Below are 15,430 nucleotides of genomic sequence, written 5' to 3'. Positions count from 1 at the left end.
TATGAGATTATAAATTCAAATTATTTATTCAGAAATTAGACCTTCACAGGCACTTTTTCTCGTCAATTTTTATATTTATAGTTATTTCTCACAAGCTACAAACTACTGGCATATAATATAATTAGGCATACTGGAATATAATTAGGCATTAATAATTAAATTTACACGCCATCTCGATGGCGAGACATGTTTGGTCCTTATATTGTCTGTTACATCCTATACCGTGTTTCAAGTAAATAAATCATTTAATTTCAATAAAACAACGTTTCTAAAAAACATTATAATAACAGACAAGAATATACTAGAATCTATTAATAATATCATTCATCCTCTTCCTCCTGTTCCTCGCCGTAGCCCTCTCCTTCTCCCATCATCGGCGGCGGCGGCGGGGGCGGCAGATGCGCGATACGGTACGCCTGGAATTACTTTTGTTTTCACATATCTTGTATCTACATACTTATAACTAGATGTTGCCCGGGGCTTCGCTGCCGTCAGAATTTTGAAATAAAATATAGCCTATAGCAATCTTGGATAATGTACCTTTTACAAGAAACGTAGGTACTTTTAATGCCTGAAACACAGGATGATTTTTCTTCCTAGCTCAGGTAACCTTTATATTATTTTCAATCTTAATTTAGATCTTTTGTATAACTTTTATTTAAGTAACATGAATAAAGACATATTATTATTATTATGTATATAACTTATTTTTACACCCTTTTCAGGGGACTTTTTTATAATTATTATTACCTTACTAATGGTGAAAGAATTTTTGAAATCGTTTCGGTAGCTTCGGAGATTACCCGCCTCAAACATACAAAGTCACAAACGCTTACCTCTTTATAATAATAGTATAGATTATTATCTAGGATTATTATCTAGGATGTATTCATCCTTATCCTTACATATTATAAAACAAAGTACTCGGCCGCGCCTGTCTTTCTGTTCGCGAAAAACTCAAAAACTACTGCACGGATTGTCATGCGGTTTTCACCAATACATAGTGTGGTTCCTGAGGAAGTTTTTAGGTGTATAATTATGTTTTCATCCGAGCGAAGCCGGGACGGGCCGCTTGTTTAAAATAAAACAAGAGTCCGCGACACGAAAGTGGCTGGCAGTTCCACATATTACCGCGGTACTGTTGTCTCACTCTATCATGATCCTCGACATGTTACCTATACTTCGTAGCTTTCACGGTTATGATTTAATAAATGGTCTTGTATTGTGCGAAAATAACGTTTTGTGAAAATGGCATTGTGATAAAAATTGCGTTTCTAGCAAGTGTTCGCCTCTTCGGTTCGGCTACATTCAGCGTCGACACTAAATAAACAAATGATTAAAATAATAAATGGTTAAGCCCATAATGATATAGACGAAATGTGAATTTCGCGCCAAAAAAAAGTTGGACACCGGAAAACATTGTTTCTATACAGAGTTCACATAAATTGAGATGGGGACAAAAGGAGTACCTCCTCATCAGCGAAGGTGGGGTCGGCCATCTCCATGACCTCCGGGCCCACGATGTACTCGTCCTGGGGACGCGGCAACTGGAGGGGGGAGAAGTTGGGGGGTTGGAACTTGAGGCCCCACCCGACATACATGCACTCCGATTTCCTGTTGGGTAACATCATCATTTTCAGGCTACACAACCCACTCCTGCTAGGTACAGATGTTTATTCCTACTCGTTCTGCTGATCAGAGTGCAAAGTGCTGGTTTCAATTTCACTTCTCACTTTTGAGTCGATTCGCAGCGAACCAATCACATTGCGGTGTGGTTATCGTTGCGTCACAATGGCACACTGTGATTGATTAGCTGCGTTTCACTGCGAGTCGACTCGATGGTGAGATTTAAACAGTAAAGTCGCACTACGCACACAATAATTGCTTAACATAGGGAAGTAGAATTATTTTATTTTTATTTGGGAAACAGTTAAATAGAAAAACTATTACATAATATAAAATACATCGTGTTAAATGTTAGTTATTGATAGATAAAACAATACAAAACTATCTTCAATAACATGGACATTAAGATTGGAAATTAGTGGTAAAACCCCCCCTTTTTTCTCACCACTTCTTACTGTCCTTTGCTAGTCTTATCCGTCGTGTTCCGTGCCCCAAACAATGAAACCGGCCTTTGTCTCTGTTTCGGCTACTCTCAGTTAAATAAATAAATATATTAAGACGAATCACACAGATTGAGCTAGACCTAAAGTAAGTTTGAGACTTGTGTTATGGGATATAAACACAACGATACTATATTTTATAACAAATACATATAAAGATAGACATCTGGAGCCGGGCCAATCAGAAAAATATCATTTTCCATCATGACACGGCTGGGTATCGAACTCGTGGTTAAGGTACCATATGTGATCTAAAGGTGCCAGGTTAAAATCCTAGTCGTATCATATGAGTTTGTTAATCGTTGTTAAGCTGCGTCAGGTACAGCCAGGCTTACTATCCAACCAACCGTCTTATGGCAGCAAGTAAAGAACCTAATTATTGGTCGCTTCAACGACGTTCTAGTATAGTGTATCTCTTGAAGATTCACACATCTTCAAGAGACATTCATGTCTAGGAGACATGTGCGTTTATTTGTTTTTGACTGTGGTCATCATAAGATGCATACTTCCTAATGGCATTAAGCCATTAGAACTGTGTTTTTGACTGTGGTCTTCATAACTGTACAGCTGACCCAACTGGCTGCACAAAAGTTAGATTAAATACAGCTCGCTTACAGTGTTGGCGTAGGCTACAGCCTCGGGCCAGACGTTGCCAGTGGTTTGTGCTCAAGGTAGCCAGTGGTTTCTCTGCAGCAGGTGCGGGCAGTCCGTCCCGGCATACCTTCCACCTAGCTTTCGTCTTACAGGGGAATGTCTGGATCAGACCCCATAGTTTAGCTTTTCGTTCTAGCGTCTTGAAGACCCTTTGTTGCCATCTGTTTTAATGTACGTACTTACTGGCTTTGAGTCATGTGTGTTTATTTGATTGTGACTATGATCTTCATAACATGCATTATCTTTAGTGGTCGTGCTCTAGTGGATGCAGTCTCTTTAGAAATGTGAAAAGAAAGATTCCAAAGACAGATCGAAAAGAATGATTCAAAGACAGCTAACTTACTTGCCAGTGTTGGCGTAGGCTACAGCCCCGGGCCAGACGTTGCTCCTCAAGATAGCCAGTGCCTTCTCCGGCAGGAGGCTGGAGCTGCTGCGGGCAGTCCACCCCGGCATACCCTCCACCCGGCCGTCTTCCGACAGCGGGGTGAAGAGAGATGGTCCCGATTCAGGCTCTATTGGAGGAGGACCTTCATCTTCTTCTTCTTCCAGGCCTTCGTCCTGGGAATATCAATGGCCAAAAGAGGCGGAACATGTTCATTTGTTCAAAGTGATCAGCGACCTTGACGATACTACCGGATTTAGGAGAATTACGTGTTAATATTGTTTTGTTGACGAATTAGGGTTTCCATAGTGAGTGGTGTACGTAATAAATCTCCAAGAGTAATCAGGAGTTTATTCCAAATTATCGAACTCGAAGCTCGTAACAATATTTACAATCTGGTGAAGACGCAAGCAAAGCAAGTAGCATAAATTTCACGACAGTAGTCTGCAGCAATAGTTGATAGCTGAAGTATATCTCGGAATGTGGTGATACACCACAGTATAAGCTGAGGTGTGGCTCCCTCCCGAAAAATTAAGAGAAAAACCACAGCTGAATCTTAAAGATGTTTCCATCCGTTAAACTGTGAAGATGGTAGAGAGAGAGAGAATACAGCTCACCATCCCAGCGTTGGGGTTCCACCAAATAGTGCGACCCTGCTTGAGGAGGTATCGGCCGTGGTGCACCCAGTACGTAAAGTTGCTGTCCACTAGGTCCTTCAGGATGTGGCCCTGGTAGAACGGATTGGGATTGAAGGCCATGTCACCTGGAAGATGTATCAGTTGAGAAGGAGCGTTGACGCGCAAGATACCACAGGACCACACATAATATTTACTGATATATTTATCTGCGTTTTCAAGAATTCGAGGCTACGAACCAGCTCCTTCTTCCATGTCGATGTCTTCTTCTTCTTCCCCAGAGCCGAAGGTGTAGAAGCCCTGCGGCGATATCGACGTAGAGGCTTGGATGCGGGCGATCTGCGCGCGCAGGTAGTTCTTCTCACAGCCGTCGAATGGCGGGAATACGAGCACCTAGAGTTTGTTTTTTATTTGTCTTTCTAATGTATTTAATCCTAAAATTCTAAAAGGTTTTGGGATTTATGATGTCGGTACCTAAGGAGAGATGAAAAAAAAATTTGGGAATAAAAAGTATCCTATGTGTTATCAGGTTACATTCTACCCATGTAACGAATTTCATAACGATCGGTCCAATAGATTTTGCGTGAAAGAGTAACAACACATATACATCCTCACAAACTTTCGCATTTATAATAATTAGTAGGTCATTTTTATCGGCAGGTGACGCATTATCCTACAGATTCTCTAAACTACTCCAGAAACACTACCCATAATAATTTATTGTCGGTTGGTGGAGGTTTCATATTTTCTAAGATACTCTTAGTTACCAAAAACATTTGAAATGTTGAATACTGGAGGACGAATAACCTCGGCATCCAGGTCACCAGTCATGGCGCGCACGGTGAGCCGGGCCACACGGATCTGGTCCGGCGTCACGTCCGGCAAGCAGACCCAGGGGTCGCCCGGCTGGTTGCACACCCAGTACACCTAGAACCAAGACGTATGTACAATTGAGCATGCTAAGAGTATCAAAAATATCGGGAACTGGAAGTGTTTAAATTTAAATGTATTCTATATATGTATTCGTTATAAAAAATATAGTACCGTTGAGTTAGCATCCCATAACACAAGTTTCGAACTTACTTTGGGGCTAGCTCAATCTGTGTGGTTTAAAAAAAAAAATGTAAGATCAGAATACAAAATAAGTAAGTAATAGGACTTATTCTAATCTAAGAATGTAATGTAGGTTACTTTTTTGTTGGCGCCCTGCCCTGGTCGCTCTACGGGGATGGGCACGGGGGGCTGCCACGTGGACTCAGGCACAGGGGGCAGCTTCGGCGGCTGCGGCTCCTTCGGCTTCTCCTCCTTACCCTCGCCTTCTGGCACTACATATCACAACACAACTTTGTCACTTAGGAGGACGACAGAACACCTAAGCGCATCCTAAATAATTGACACAACGGCGTCATGGTGAATTAATTTTGGAAACCAATAGAGTAATTAAAAGATTAGCTAGGGAAGGTAATCTTAGAATTATCAGCTACTTCCTCTTTATAATATTTGTGTAGAAGTGTATTAACACAAGGGGTCAAGTTAATTTGCTTCGACTGTACATGTAAATTGGAGTAGAAATGCAAATTATATATTATACGTTACTCGTTTCGTGCTCTTCAGCTTCAGGGGCGCGGCCTTCTCCCTCGCCCTCACCCTCGCCAGGCATATCTTTCATGTCAAACTCCTGCAAAGAAGATAAATATGGTAAAAACTATCTAGTCTTTTTATTAGTCTGTCAACTAGCAGAGTGTGATGCGACTGATAGAGCGTTATTTATAACGTTATACACGTCTTCCAGGGTGCAGATGTGGGGCATACAGGATTTACTATACCTACTTTTTCTTTTGTTATGGCTTGGATCGAGACGAGTGGAGTGGAGACCTTTGTTTTGGGACACGTCATCTAAACGTTAAAAGTAAATGGCTATTTGTATTGTCTGAAACCAGTGTGTGGCCATGCTTATAGGATATCATATCTTTTCTTCGATGTGGTCTTCTAAACTAAAAACTTGTTTCTTCAGTTCTATTATACTGAAAACTTAAAAATTAGCTAGCGTTTTTGCGTTTACCCTAATCCTTCGATCTAGTTCTTCTATGGTCAGGTCTGTTTCTGCTATGTAGTAATTCGCTTTTGTGCCGAATATCTTGCCAAAAAACCTGTAAAGAAGTATCCTTATGAATTATGAAATATAAACCAACTTATCTACACTAATCTACATACAAAGTATTAATAAATAAATAAAAGATTTGTGTGTAGGTTAGGAACCGATCAACCAATTTCCAAATTGTTTTTAACAGTAGGAAGTTACATTACAAAGGTTATATATACAATGCAATGCAATGCAATTAATTACATAGTATACATAAGTACAAAGTTTTTTTTATCTTACCGAACGGTCGCAACAGGCTCTTTAATTCCCAGCATATTTAGTGCTAAGTAAACAGCATAACATTCGTTATCAGGTAGACCGTATCCAGCCTGAAAAAGATACATATTACTGTAAGGAACCTATCTCGGTCATGTGTCGAAAGGAGCGTGTGTATGAGTATATATATGTTGTAAAATACATGCTGAATATCAAGAAACAAAGTTTTCTTCTTGTACTTATGTTCCTAAAAGCTAAGGGTTGTGGCGCTTTATGTAGTATGTAACACACATAAATTCATTAATATTGACCAGCCACATTACCAGACCCATTGGTCTGGCATGCCATCGCCTTCTCCATAAATAAATAATACTTTACTTGTTTAAAATAGTAGTTGTGGTCCAATAGGTCAGCTATTCTGGGTTTGATGGATTCCTCCTCCAAGTCTAACTCCTGCTCTTCTTCTCCTAGGTTCTCCAACTTGCCGTATTTGCTTTCTATTAGCTGGAAAAACGAATAGTAGCAAAAAATAAAGTAGCAAAGTCGTAGATTTAAAATCATCTTTAAGACAGTAGCTAGTATGGAACCTTGGGAGACACCACTATCAAAGGAATATAGAATAGACTCACCTAACATTGGTACGGTGCTAAATGTAAAATACCATTTGAGCAAAATATTTTTACAAGAACTTGAGACTAGAATACTATAATATCACTCAATAAAGAACATTACACGAGATATAAAAGTTATCTAACGCCTTACAGATATCATTTCATCCATCACCCTGACGTTGGAGAGCTGTGGTGGAGATAAATAGACATCGTTCAACAGGTCGAAGTTGGGTCGGAACTTCTCCTGTTTCACCTGCCAGGAATACTGCTCCAGATTGTCCACCACATCAGGCGGTTTCTGTGTTATGATCTTGTGAATTACGTCTACTAAGTGGTCATATCTGTTGATATAATGTTTTGTTTTTATAAACAAGTAAAAGTAGTATAAGTCGACCAAATAACTATAAATTTTTGGCTTTGGTAGAAAATATTAAATGATGAAGGAAGATGATAAATTATTACGGATATGACATTTCAATGAGCTAGTAATGCAAGTACTTACAAAGTATCTCCAGTAGCAGCACTTTGCTGTTTTAAGAAATTTTTAGCTAAGACCAAATCGTTATTAAGATCTGGCATAACATTTTCGGTTGCCGCTATTAAATCCGGCTCCAATAAGAAAGTTTGCGACATTTTGGGAAATTATTTTATTAACAATTTATTATGACAATCATAGCCATTTCGGCATATTACTTATTATGACTAAATATGCCAATCTGACTCAATTTTAGAAGAGAAATCTGAACGAAACTATTTGGAAACAAAATAATATCAGTGAGTTAAATACATCAACAAAAAATAAAAATACTTATTGGATTTTTTTTTATGAATACGATTGAAGCGAAGCGAAACTAAACTAAACAAAACAAAACGCATCCATAAATGACACCTTTGACATTTGACACCAAGCTGGCTGAGTGTCAAGTTTGTTTAGTACTCTGAGATTTGTTCAATGCCTGAAAAAATAATATATTTTTAAATTACTTCATCTAATTTATATGAATTGCTTAAAATTGTGATTTACAATTATTTACATTTTTGAGGCGTGTTTATTATAAGTATTAGATGATGAACATAAACGTACGTATATAACGCACATAAACGAAGGTATTAAACATAACCTCGATACCCAAACAAACCATTGAAAATGGCAACAAAATTCGACGCTGCGGCGTACAACTTCCGCAAAAAAATGCCCTACATCAGCAAGGATCTGCTGCGGTGGTTTCCCGGCCACATGAACAAAGGTTTGAAGCAAATGCAAAGGAAATTGAACAATGTTGACTGTGTCATTGAGGTTCACGATGCGCGGATACCATTCTCTGGCCGAAATCCTGTATTCACTAGCTCTGTAACTGGTGCTAAGCCACACATATTAGTTTTAAATAAGAAAGACTTGACGATAAGCTCATTAATACCGAGAGTATCTGACCAGTTGAAAGCTGAACAGAATATTGAGCATGTAGTATTTACGAATAGCAAAGACCAGTATGACCGTGGATTGAAAACACTCAGGCCCCTTATGGTAGACTTAATAAAGGATTCTAATAGGTATAATAGAAGTGACGAGTTGGATTATAATGTGATGATAATCGGAGTGCCAAATGTTGGGAAATCTTCATTGATTAACATGCTACGGTCAAGGAATCTGCGGATCAAACACGCCTTGCCGGTCGGAGCAGTGGCTGGGGTCACTCGGAGTTTAATGACCAAGATTAGAATAAATAATGACCCAATTATATTCATGTATGATACTCCGGGTGAGTAAGACTGTACATATTCATAAGGAATAGTAAAGTTTATTACAATGGATCAGACTAGAATTAAAATCGTTACTAATATTATAAATGCGAAAGTAAGTTTGTTTGTTACCTCTTTTCACTCTATCTACTCAACCAATCTTCTTGATATTTTGCATACATGTAGTTTGAAGTATGGAGAAGGAGATAGGTTACCGTTCATCTTGGAAAAATAACTCCTCCCATGAAAAATTTATGTGGATAGCAGCTAGTATAATAATAATTCTGAGTGGTGGATCAGATAGAATAACTTGTTATTTCATCTTCAAGTAACTAGTTAATTATATTATGTTTTGATCTCTCACCTATTGTCATAATAGTTTATTTCAGTATGTGTCTATCAGTCGTTTTAGTATCGCCTTTTCAGTCAATTTTCAAAGTTTAACCTACTTTTTTTAATTCCAGGGATCCTAGAGCCGTCTGTAACAGATGTGGAGATGGGCCTGAAACTGGCGCTGTGTGCCTCCCTGCAGGACCACCTGGTGGGAGAGGAGGCTATCGCCGATTACCTGCTGTTCTGGCTGAACAAGCACGGAAAGTTCAAGTATGTGGACTACATGGGGCTGGAAGAGCCGTGTGATGATATCAATAAGGTAACTGTTTTCAGTGCTAGACATTTTTTTGAGTTTGCCAATGGTCTGACAACTAGGGAAAATGTAGGAAAGCGGGCCCTGGGTCCGACGCTTAACGGCTGATGAAGAAACCGGGAAAAAACTCAGATGAGATAGAGAGATATTTGAGCTTGCATTTCTCTCTACTCTTTTGTTCAGCCTAATTAAAATCTGTAATAATTATTAAAAACCGGTCAAGTGCGTGTCGGGCTACGCGCATTGTAGGGTTCCGTAGTTGACTACAACAATCAAATAAGTCTGATTCACTAACCGAGTTTCGTACCATGCAACGTTGTTCGAAGTTTTGTAGCAGTTAGTCTACTATTACTCGTAAATTTATAAAGACAACTTAGGTGTGATAATTTCGCTTTTAATTTCGTTATTATGAGCACTAATGTCGTAACGAATTTTGACATTTTAAAGCTTTAAATTACGAGCGGTTTACTAAATCCACACCTCTAATGTTTTTGAAATACCTATTCAACAATATCTTTATATATCTTAAAGATTTGACGATCTCGGTGGCGCAGTGGTAAGGTTCTAGCCACTGAACCGAGAGGTCCCGGGTTCGATCCCCGGTCGGGTCATGATGGAAAATGATCTTTTTCTGATTGGCCCGGGTCTTGGATGTTTATCTATATATGTATTTGTTATAAAATATAGTATCGTTGAGTTAGTATCCCATAACACAAGTCTCAAACTTTCTTTGGGGCTAGCTCAATCTGTGTGATTTCTCCTAATATATTTATTTAATATATTTATTTATTTATTTAAAAAAATATCATTCCCGCTTCACGTATAGGGGGGGTACCTTAAATTATAGGTATTTTAAGATCTTATTTGACCACTTTGTCGGCGTGATTAATAAGTATAATACCCGTATAAAATTACATAATTCTAGTACTAATAGTTTTTTAACTAGACCGCGGATGGACGGACGGGCGGACAGGACATGGCGAAACAATAAGGGTTCCTTGCCTGTAAGACTACGGAATGCTAAAAATCTTCATCAGAAGTACAGAAGTTACGGTGCCATCCACCATTTTTACCATTCTTACCATAGGTACTTAAATACTATTCACACCAAAAATTACATTAGAATAAGAAATGAATGAAACCATGAATCCCTTTCAGGTCCTCCTAGCCGGCGCTATCAAATTCAACCGCGTCCGCAGGACCCGGAACTACGACAACAGCATGCGGGACGTCCCGGACCTGCTCGAGGTCGCGCGGACCATGATCAAGGCGTTCCGGACCGGGGAACTGGGGAAGGCGATGTTGGACCTCGACATGTTGAGACATAGACAAGGAAGGGAGGAGAAAGCTTTAGCATAAAAACAGTCGTCTACAAAATCACGTCTTAGTCCCTTACGGGGCAGACAGAGCCTAGAATTGCGAAGTACGAAAGCCACACGTTTAGCTGTGTCACGATGTGTCTATAAAGAGGGGAACACGGATTTTTAACGAACTATATTTCTTTGCCATTGTAATACCAAATATAATGGTCATGATTGGTTGATAAGGTCCAGTGTTGCCAGTCAAGAGGACACAGCTCCCAATCTTATTTATATAGATTAACATTGACGTCAATTTTGAAGAGCGGTTCTCACTCAACCGCTCATCAAAATTGATGTCACACTTCTATAGAGGATTGCCGTCAGGCCGGTCGTAAAATAATTATTATTATAAATTCGTAAAAGTGTCGTGTCACCGTTTCGCAGCTAAACCGCTGAATTGATTTTGTTGAAAATTGGTATACACATTATTTCATGAAATGGAATTTAAAAAAAAGTACTAGTTTAAAAAAAATAAAAAACTGTCTCCCCCCCCGAAGCCGAATAACCCAAACCTTCGCCCGCGCAGGCAACAGCTAAATGTATATATTAAAGTAGGTAAGAATGAATCTGTTTCTGTGAATAGTTGTTAAATATAGTTATTAAGAATACTAAAAATAATTTCATTAACCTTTATTTGCTGCACCAATCTTCTTGAAACTTTGCATACATTGAAAGTACAGAGAAGGACATAGGGTACCTTTCATTCCGGAAAAACAAATGTTCCCGTAGGAAAATTACGCGGGCGTAGTCGTGGGCAAAAGCACAATACATGCATCCTCATTCCATTTATTAGAAACGTGGAAAATGTCATTGGTACGTACGCGACGTCAATCAAAACACGATGCTAACAATTTGCAAAACTCATGTTAAAAAACTCAACAAATAAAATACACGTTTTCATGGACAATTTTAGACAACGGAAATTATCGAAGATTAAATGAAAATTATGTTTCATTAGTTTGTCACGGGACAGGCACATTAATTGCCTGAGTATGAATCCTATACAATACCTGGTGACATTGGTCGACTCAATCGAGGAGTATCGGTGGCTGCTGCAGCTGGCGAACGACTGCTACCCCATCACCGCCATGTCGAAGTTCCACACGTTATAAACATGACCAAACTCCTCCCACGGCACACGCCGAAGAACCCGAGCTTGGTTAAAACGAAGAGAAAAAAAAATCGAAAAGCCTTGTCATTGTCGTTAATATCTTGTCGACACGTCACTGCTATGTCCACACTTTGCAAACATGAGTAAAGTTCTCCCACGGCACACGCCGAAGAACACAAGCTTGGTTAAAATTAAGAGGAAAAACCGAAAAGCATTGTCATCGACAACAAACACTTTGTTGACCAACATCACTTTCTCCACGTCAGCTATAGCTAATGTCAGATCATTGAGGAACAGCAACACGGAAAACACCCTCAGCATGATCAGCACACCTTGGAGTACTGATTATAATTCATACGCGTCTATCGCTTCACATAAAGGCGCCGTACGAAGTTATCCATCCTCGGCGAGCCTCATGCCTATTTCCAGCTCAACAGTGAGGGCATCCTCGCCGGAGAACTTGTCTGTCAAGACAACTATCACCCTATATAATGTTCCGAGTGTGCCAACAGAACAAGATTCTGCATTTCGTTTCCCAAAACTGAAACTTACTCGTATCAGATCTTCTGATACGTTGAGCTCTTGGACTATAGAGACTTTTACGAGCAACGGGCTGTCAAGTGTTTCTGGTAAAGTGAAACCTAAGTACCCGTGGAGCCCTAGTTCGGTGTTCAGCGGGACAGACATATACCCAACTACTGTGGAGACGCTCGTGTCCAGGAAGGGCAGTCGGGAGTCTTCGCGTGTGTTCGGAAGCGTCGCATCGAGGTATGACATGGCGCCAATGAACCTCAAGGAAAACAAGTCTGAGGACGATTTCATTTTAGACTCAATTTTGATAAAAACCAAAGGGATCCCCATTTGGCACTGATCCCTAAATAGCATCACCATTCACCAATCAATTTCAATATTGTTATCGTGTAATGTAAAAAAAATTGTAAAACCAATAAAATGATTTATTGCAACGTTTCATTGTTGGATTTACATAGTCTTACAGAGACACCATAACATTATACAATAAAAATAGTATCTAACTATAATGCCTTACAAATGAAAGTTAATCGCTATCACAACATAAATACTAAGGCCTCGTTCGCACGAGCGCTTTTCCAGCGCGCGTTAAGAAGCGTTGTAAATTGTTGTATTTCAAACGAAACGTTTTAAAAACTCCAAATTTTAACTCTCGCGCGAACGAGACCTGGCTCATATTGCATATGAGTAAGTATAAATCAGTTCAGTATACCGTGCTAAATGCTCTTGGAAGTCATACACCCTTAAAATCTATTACTTTTGGATACAAAAATACACATTAAAAACAAAATAATTTATGCTGTGCGTGAATAACATTTGTTTCTATACCGCCTAAATACTGTAGGAATTGCCTAAACCTTGTACGGGCAACAGAAAAACACCTGATATATTATGTTGCAGACTTTGCTATGTTGTTGCTAGACTACAGAACAAAAACATTGCAACAATCAACAAAATTGTTTACAAAAAATAATGTTTCGATTTTAAAATTTTTGCCTAGAGAAAAACATATACATGAAATTAAAATTACCGGGTCGGGTACTGTAATATCATCCGCCATTTTTACAACTTGGTCGCCTCGCAAAACATTTTGTTTGCTAGACAAAGTTTTGTCTACACAAGCCACGTGGTATAGACGAGTGTAAAGTAACATGTTTCAGAAACTAAAGTTTTTTTTTTTTTAATCTATTTTTTGTCGAGGCTACAGTTGCGACTATGCCAGCCTCATGGGGAAATTCAATTTGCATCATCACCCCTCTCCAGAATGTATAAATACATTTGGCCTCCCGAGACAACAGTTTGTTCAACGTAATATTGATCTCACCATTGCCCAAACAGAGATCACGCAGGAGTTTATTTCTTAAGCTTGAGTACTGATCACATTCCAACAAAACATGAAGCAAATCTTCAGTTTTATTGCACACATTACATGCATCCGAATGGGCAACTAAAGTTGTGTATGTGTTTTTGTTGAATGTTTGCGCTGTTGACATATGGTTATTCCTTCTGTTGACAGTACAAAGAACTACATGTGTTAACCCTATTGTTTTCACTTCTGAGGGGCGTTGCAGATCCCGATAACAGATTTGTAGTACTTGGGCTCGCTCAGACAGTCCACAAAGAACTGCCCGAGGTCCCACTTGGAGACAGCACGGCCGGGAGACTTCTCCGGGTTCACCTCGACTATGATCTCACGGCTTGGCTCGTCTGGAGAGAGATAAAGAAAAGTGTATGTGAGCTAAATTAAATATGTATATTCGTAAATCTAAACTTACTACACTAGTGTGACAGTAACTTAAGATTTATGTTTTACTCACTTTTTATCATCACAGAAGGGGTGGTTTAGAAATGGCAGTAGTTTGCAGATTTTTAAAAAGTTACCATCCATACTAATATTATATAAGATTAGTATTTTTGTTTCTAAAGAATAAACTCAAAAACAACTTGGGCCGATTTTGATGGGGTAGGCCTTCAGGCAGGAGTAACATAGGCTGCTTTTCTATTATGGTTTTGACTGACCTGGCAGCATCTTTCATCGTGTGTGCAGATACATACATCACATGTTGAGTTTAAATTATACTGACCTGATATATGTGGAGGGAACACAGCAATCCAATCCAGCGGGCAATCCTTCACGATCTCAAACATCCTCTCGTGATCGGCATTCAGGTCTACAAACCTCGGTGGTACCTTATCTGGCTCATAGAACAGGAACGCAGACATACAGACTGACACTTTGGTCACATTTTTCTCTATCAGAGCATCTATTATATTCTTAGTCCCAACTGACAAGTCTGTAGTAGGCTCAAGGGCATTCCTGGTGCCGAGAATGATGACAGCCCCGTCCACTCCATCAACAGCGTCCTTGACAGATTGTGGGTCCGACACGGCATCGCCTTTGAATATCTCAACCTTATCTTTAAGCGTCTCTGGGACTTTAGCAGGATCTCGAACAAATGCTCGCACTGAGAGACCTAGTAGGGAAAAAACTAAAATTGTTATATTTTCCATGATCTGTAATATTCTATCAATAAATATTCCATTCAATTTTTTGCCAATAATCAAATATTTAATTATATATATCCAATGGGTAAGAAAGAGAAATAATGTGTTTATTCAACAAAAAAATATATAAAATAAAAATTCAAACATCCAACTTCTCTTCGAGATCTGCTCAGCATGTTGCTGTGTCAAAAGCCACAGTGCTGATTTTCAAGTGGCATAAGGTATACATCTACATATTCTTATGGAGTATCATATTTTTATATTGTATGATGTAAGCCGTATGACAAATTACCATTATTTACCTTTCTTGACCGCTGCTTCCAAGGCGCAGAGGCCGGTCATGCCAGTGGCACCGAATATGACGATTTTCTGCATTCCTGTCCACAAGATCACAAAAATAACACACTAAGTAATGTTTTAAGGCTACGTCCGCGATATCTTGTTCAAAAGCTCACCCACTTGAGATATAGAGACTTATCTACGAAAGAAAAATTTATCGGCCGGCGTAAGCAAACAGTGGAAAGAGATACTTGATAATGAGGTAGGAAAAGTAAATTATTATGTTCGCAATGAATAAATGTTATGTTCAAAGTTAGTAGAAGCAGTACTCACTTGATGGAAGTTGGAAGATTTTTTAAACGACTTCTTCCGCCCGGTTTACTTATGTAGGTTTCTACCTGTGGTTTCTACCTTTCGTTTCGTTTCGGCACTTTCGGCCAATTTCAGGTTACCTACGTCAATGATTACCCATTTGTCAATTTGTTTGAAG

The 15,430-nt window shown here is 39.2% G+C and overlaps 4 protein-coding genes across 4 annotated transcripts; 2 read left to right on the top strand and 2 right to left on the bottom strand.

The window, feature by feature from the left end:
- Positions 1 to 130: 130 nt before the first annotated feature.
- Positions 131 to 7,481, bottom strand: Rsph4a (Radial spoke head protein 4a). Its single transcript, XM_053757640.2, has 13 exons — positions 7,270 to 7,481; positions 6,919 to 7,108; positions 6,535 to 6,660; positions 6,181 to 6,269; positions 5,860 to 5,947; positions 5,394 to 5,475; positions 4,989 to 5,122; positions 4,605 to 4,724; positions 4,037 to 4,190; positions 3,780 to 3,925; positions 3,124 to 3,338; positions 1,470 to 1,614; positions 131 to 416 (listed from the first exon to the last, which is right to left on the bottom strand). Exons 1-13 carry the CDS (start codon positions 7,398 to 7,400, stop codon positions 321 to 323), a joined length of 1,716 nt encoding a protein of 571 aa, XP_053613615.1. The 5' UTR covers positions 7,401 to 7,481; the 3' UTR covers positions 131 to 320.
- A 183-nt stretch (positions 7,482 to 7,664) lies between these two features.
- LOC128676989 (uncharacterized protein) lies at positions 7,665 to 12,590 on the top strand. The gene is made up of 3 exons (XM_053757489.2): positions 7,665 to 8,527; positions 8,972 to 9,159; positions 10,312 to 12,590. Exons 1-3 carry the CDS (start codon positions 7,915 to 7,917, stop codon positions 10,510 to 10,512), a joined length of 1,002 nt encoding a protein of 333 aa, XP_053613464.1. The 5' UTR covers positions 7,665 to 7,914; the 3' UTR covers positions 10,513 to 12,590.
- Positions 11,765 to 12,590, top strand: LOC128676990 (uncharacterized). The gene has a single exon (XM_053757490.2). It carries the CDS (start codon positions 11,765 to 11,767, stop codon positions 12,494 to 12,496), a length of 732 nt encoding a protein of 243 aa, XP_053613465.1. The 3' UTR covers positions 12,497 to 12,590.
- Positions 12,564 to 15,412, bottom strand: LOC128676992 (uncharacterized protein). Its single transcript, XM_053757492.1, has 4 exons — positions 15,274 to 15,412; positions 14,964 to 15,038; positions 14,241 to 14,630; positions 12,564 to 13,863 (listed from the first exon to the last, which is right to left on the bottom strand). Exons 2-4 carry the CDS (start codon positions 15,034 to 15,036, stop codon positions 13,706 to 13,708), a joined length of 621 nt encoding a protein of 206 aa, XP_053613467.1. The 5' UTR covers positions 15,037 to 15,038; positions 15,274 to 15,412; the 3' UTR covers positions 12,564 to 13,705.
- Between the last annotated feature and the right edge of the window lie 18 nt (positions 15,413 to 15,430).

The sequence above is a fragment of the Plodia interpunctella genome, chromosome 17 (assembly GCF_027563975.2).
Source record: "Plodia interpunctella isolate USDA-ARS_2022_Savannah chromosome 17, ilPloInte3.2, whole genome shotgun sequence".
Lineage (NCBI taxonomy): Eukaryota > Metazoa > Arthropoda > Insecta > Lepidoptera > Pyralidae > Plodia > Plodia interpunctella.
Note: the sequence above shows the minus strand (reverse complement) of the source record. Positions and strands in the feature narration are given on the sequence as shown.

What these genes read in the sequence shown, in the direction of transcription:
- LOC128676990 (XM_053757490.2), top strand. Translation starts at nt 11,765, where the DNA reads ATGAGTAAAGTTCTCCCACGGCACACGCCGAAGAACACAAGCTTGGTT.
- LOC128676992 (XM_053757492.1), bottom strand. Translation starts at nt 15,036, where the DNA reads ATGCAGAAAATCGTCATATTCGGTGCCACTGGCATGACCGGCCTCTGC. An exon ending in GGAAGCAGCGGTCAAGAAAG is followed by an intron (nt 14,631 to 14,963) that starts GTAAATAATGGT and finishes TTTCCCTACTAG; the next exon opens with GTCTCTCAGTGCGAGCATTT. An exon ending in GTTCCCTCCACATATATCAG is followed by an intron (nt 13,864 to 14,240) that starts GTCAGTATAATT and finishes ATCTCTCTCCAG; the next exon opens with ACGAGCCAAGCCGTGAGATC.
- LOC128676989 (XM_053757489.2), top strand. Translation starts at nt 7,915, where the DNA reads ATGGCAACAAAATTCGACGCTGCGGCGTACAACTTCCGCAAAAAAATG. An exon ending in ATTCATGTATGATACTCCGG is followed by an intron (nt 8,528 to 8,971) that starts GTGAGTAAGACT and finishes TTTTAATTCCAG; the next exon opens with GGATCCTAGAGCCGTCTGTA. An exon ending in CGTGTGATGATATCAATAAG is followed by an intron (nt 9,160 to 10,311) that starts GTAACTGTTTTC and finishes AATCCCTTTCAG; the next exon opens with GTCCTCCTAGCCGGCGCTAT.
- Rsph4a (XM_053757640.2), bottom strand. Translation starts at nt 7,400, where the DNA reads ATGTCGCAAACTTTCTTATTGGAGCCGGATTTAATAGCGGCAACCGAA. An exon ending in AACTAGATCGAAGGATTAGG is followed by an intron (nt 5,476 to 5,859) that starts GTAAACGCAAAA and finishes TCTTCTTTGCAG; the next exon opens with GAGTTTGACATGAAAGATAT. An exon ending in AGCTGAAGAGCACGAAACGA is followed by an intron (nt 5,123 to 5,393) that starts GTAACGTATAAT and finishes TGTGATATGTAG; the next exon opens with TGCCAGAAGGCGAGGGTAAG.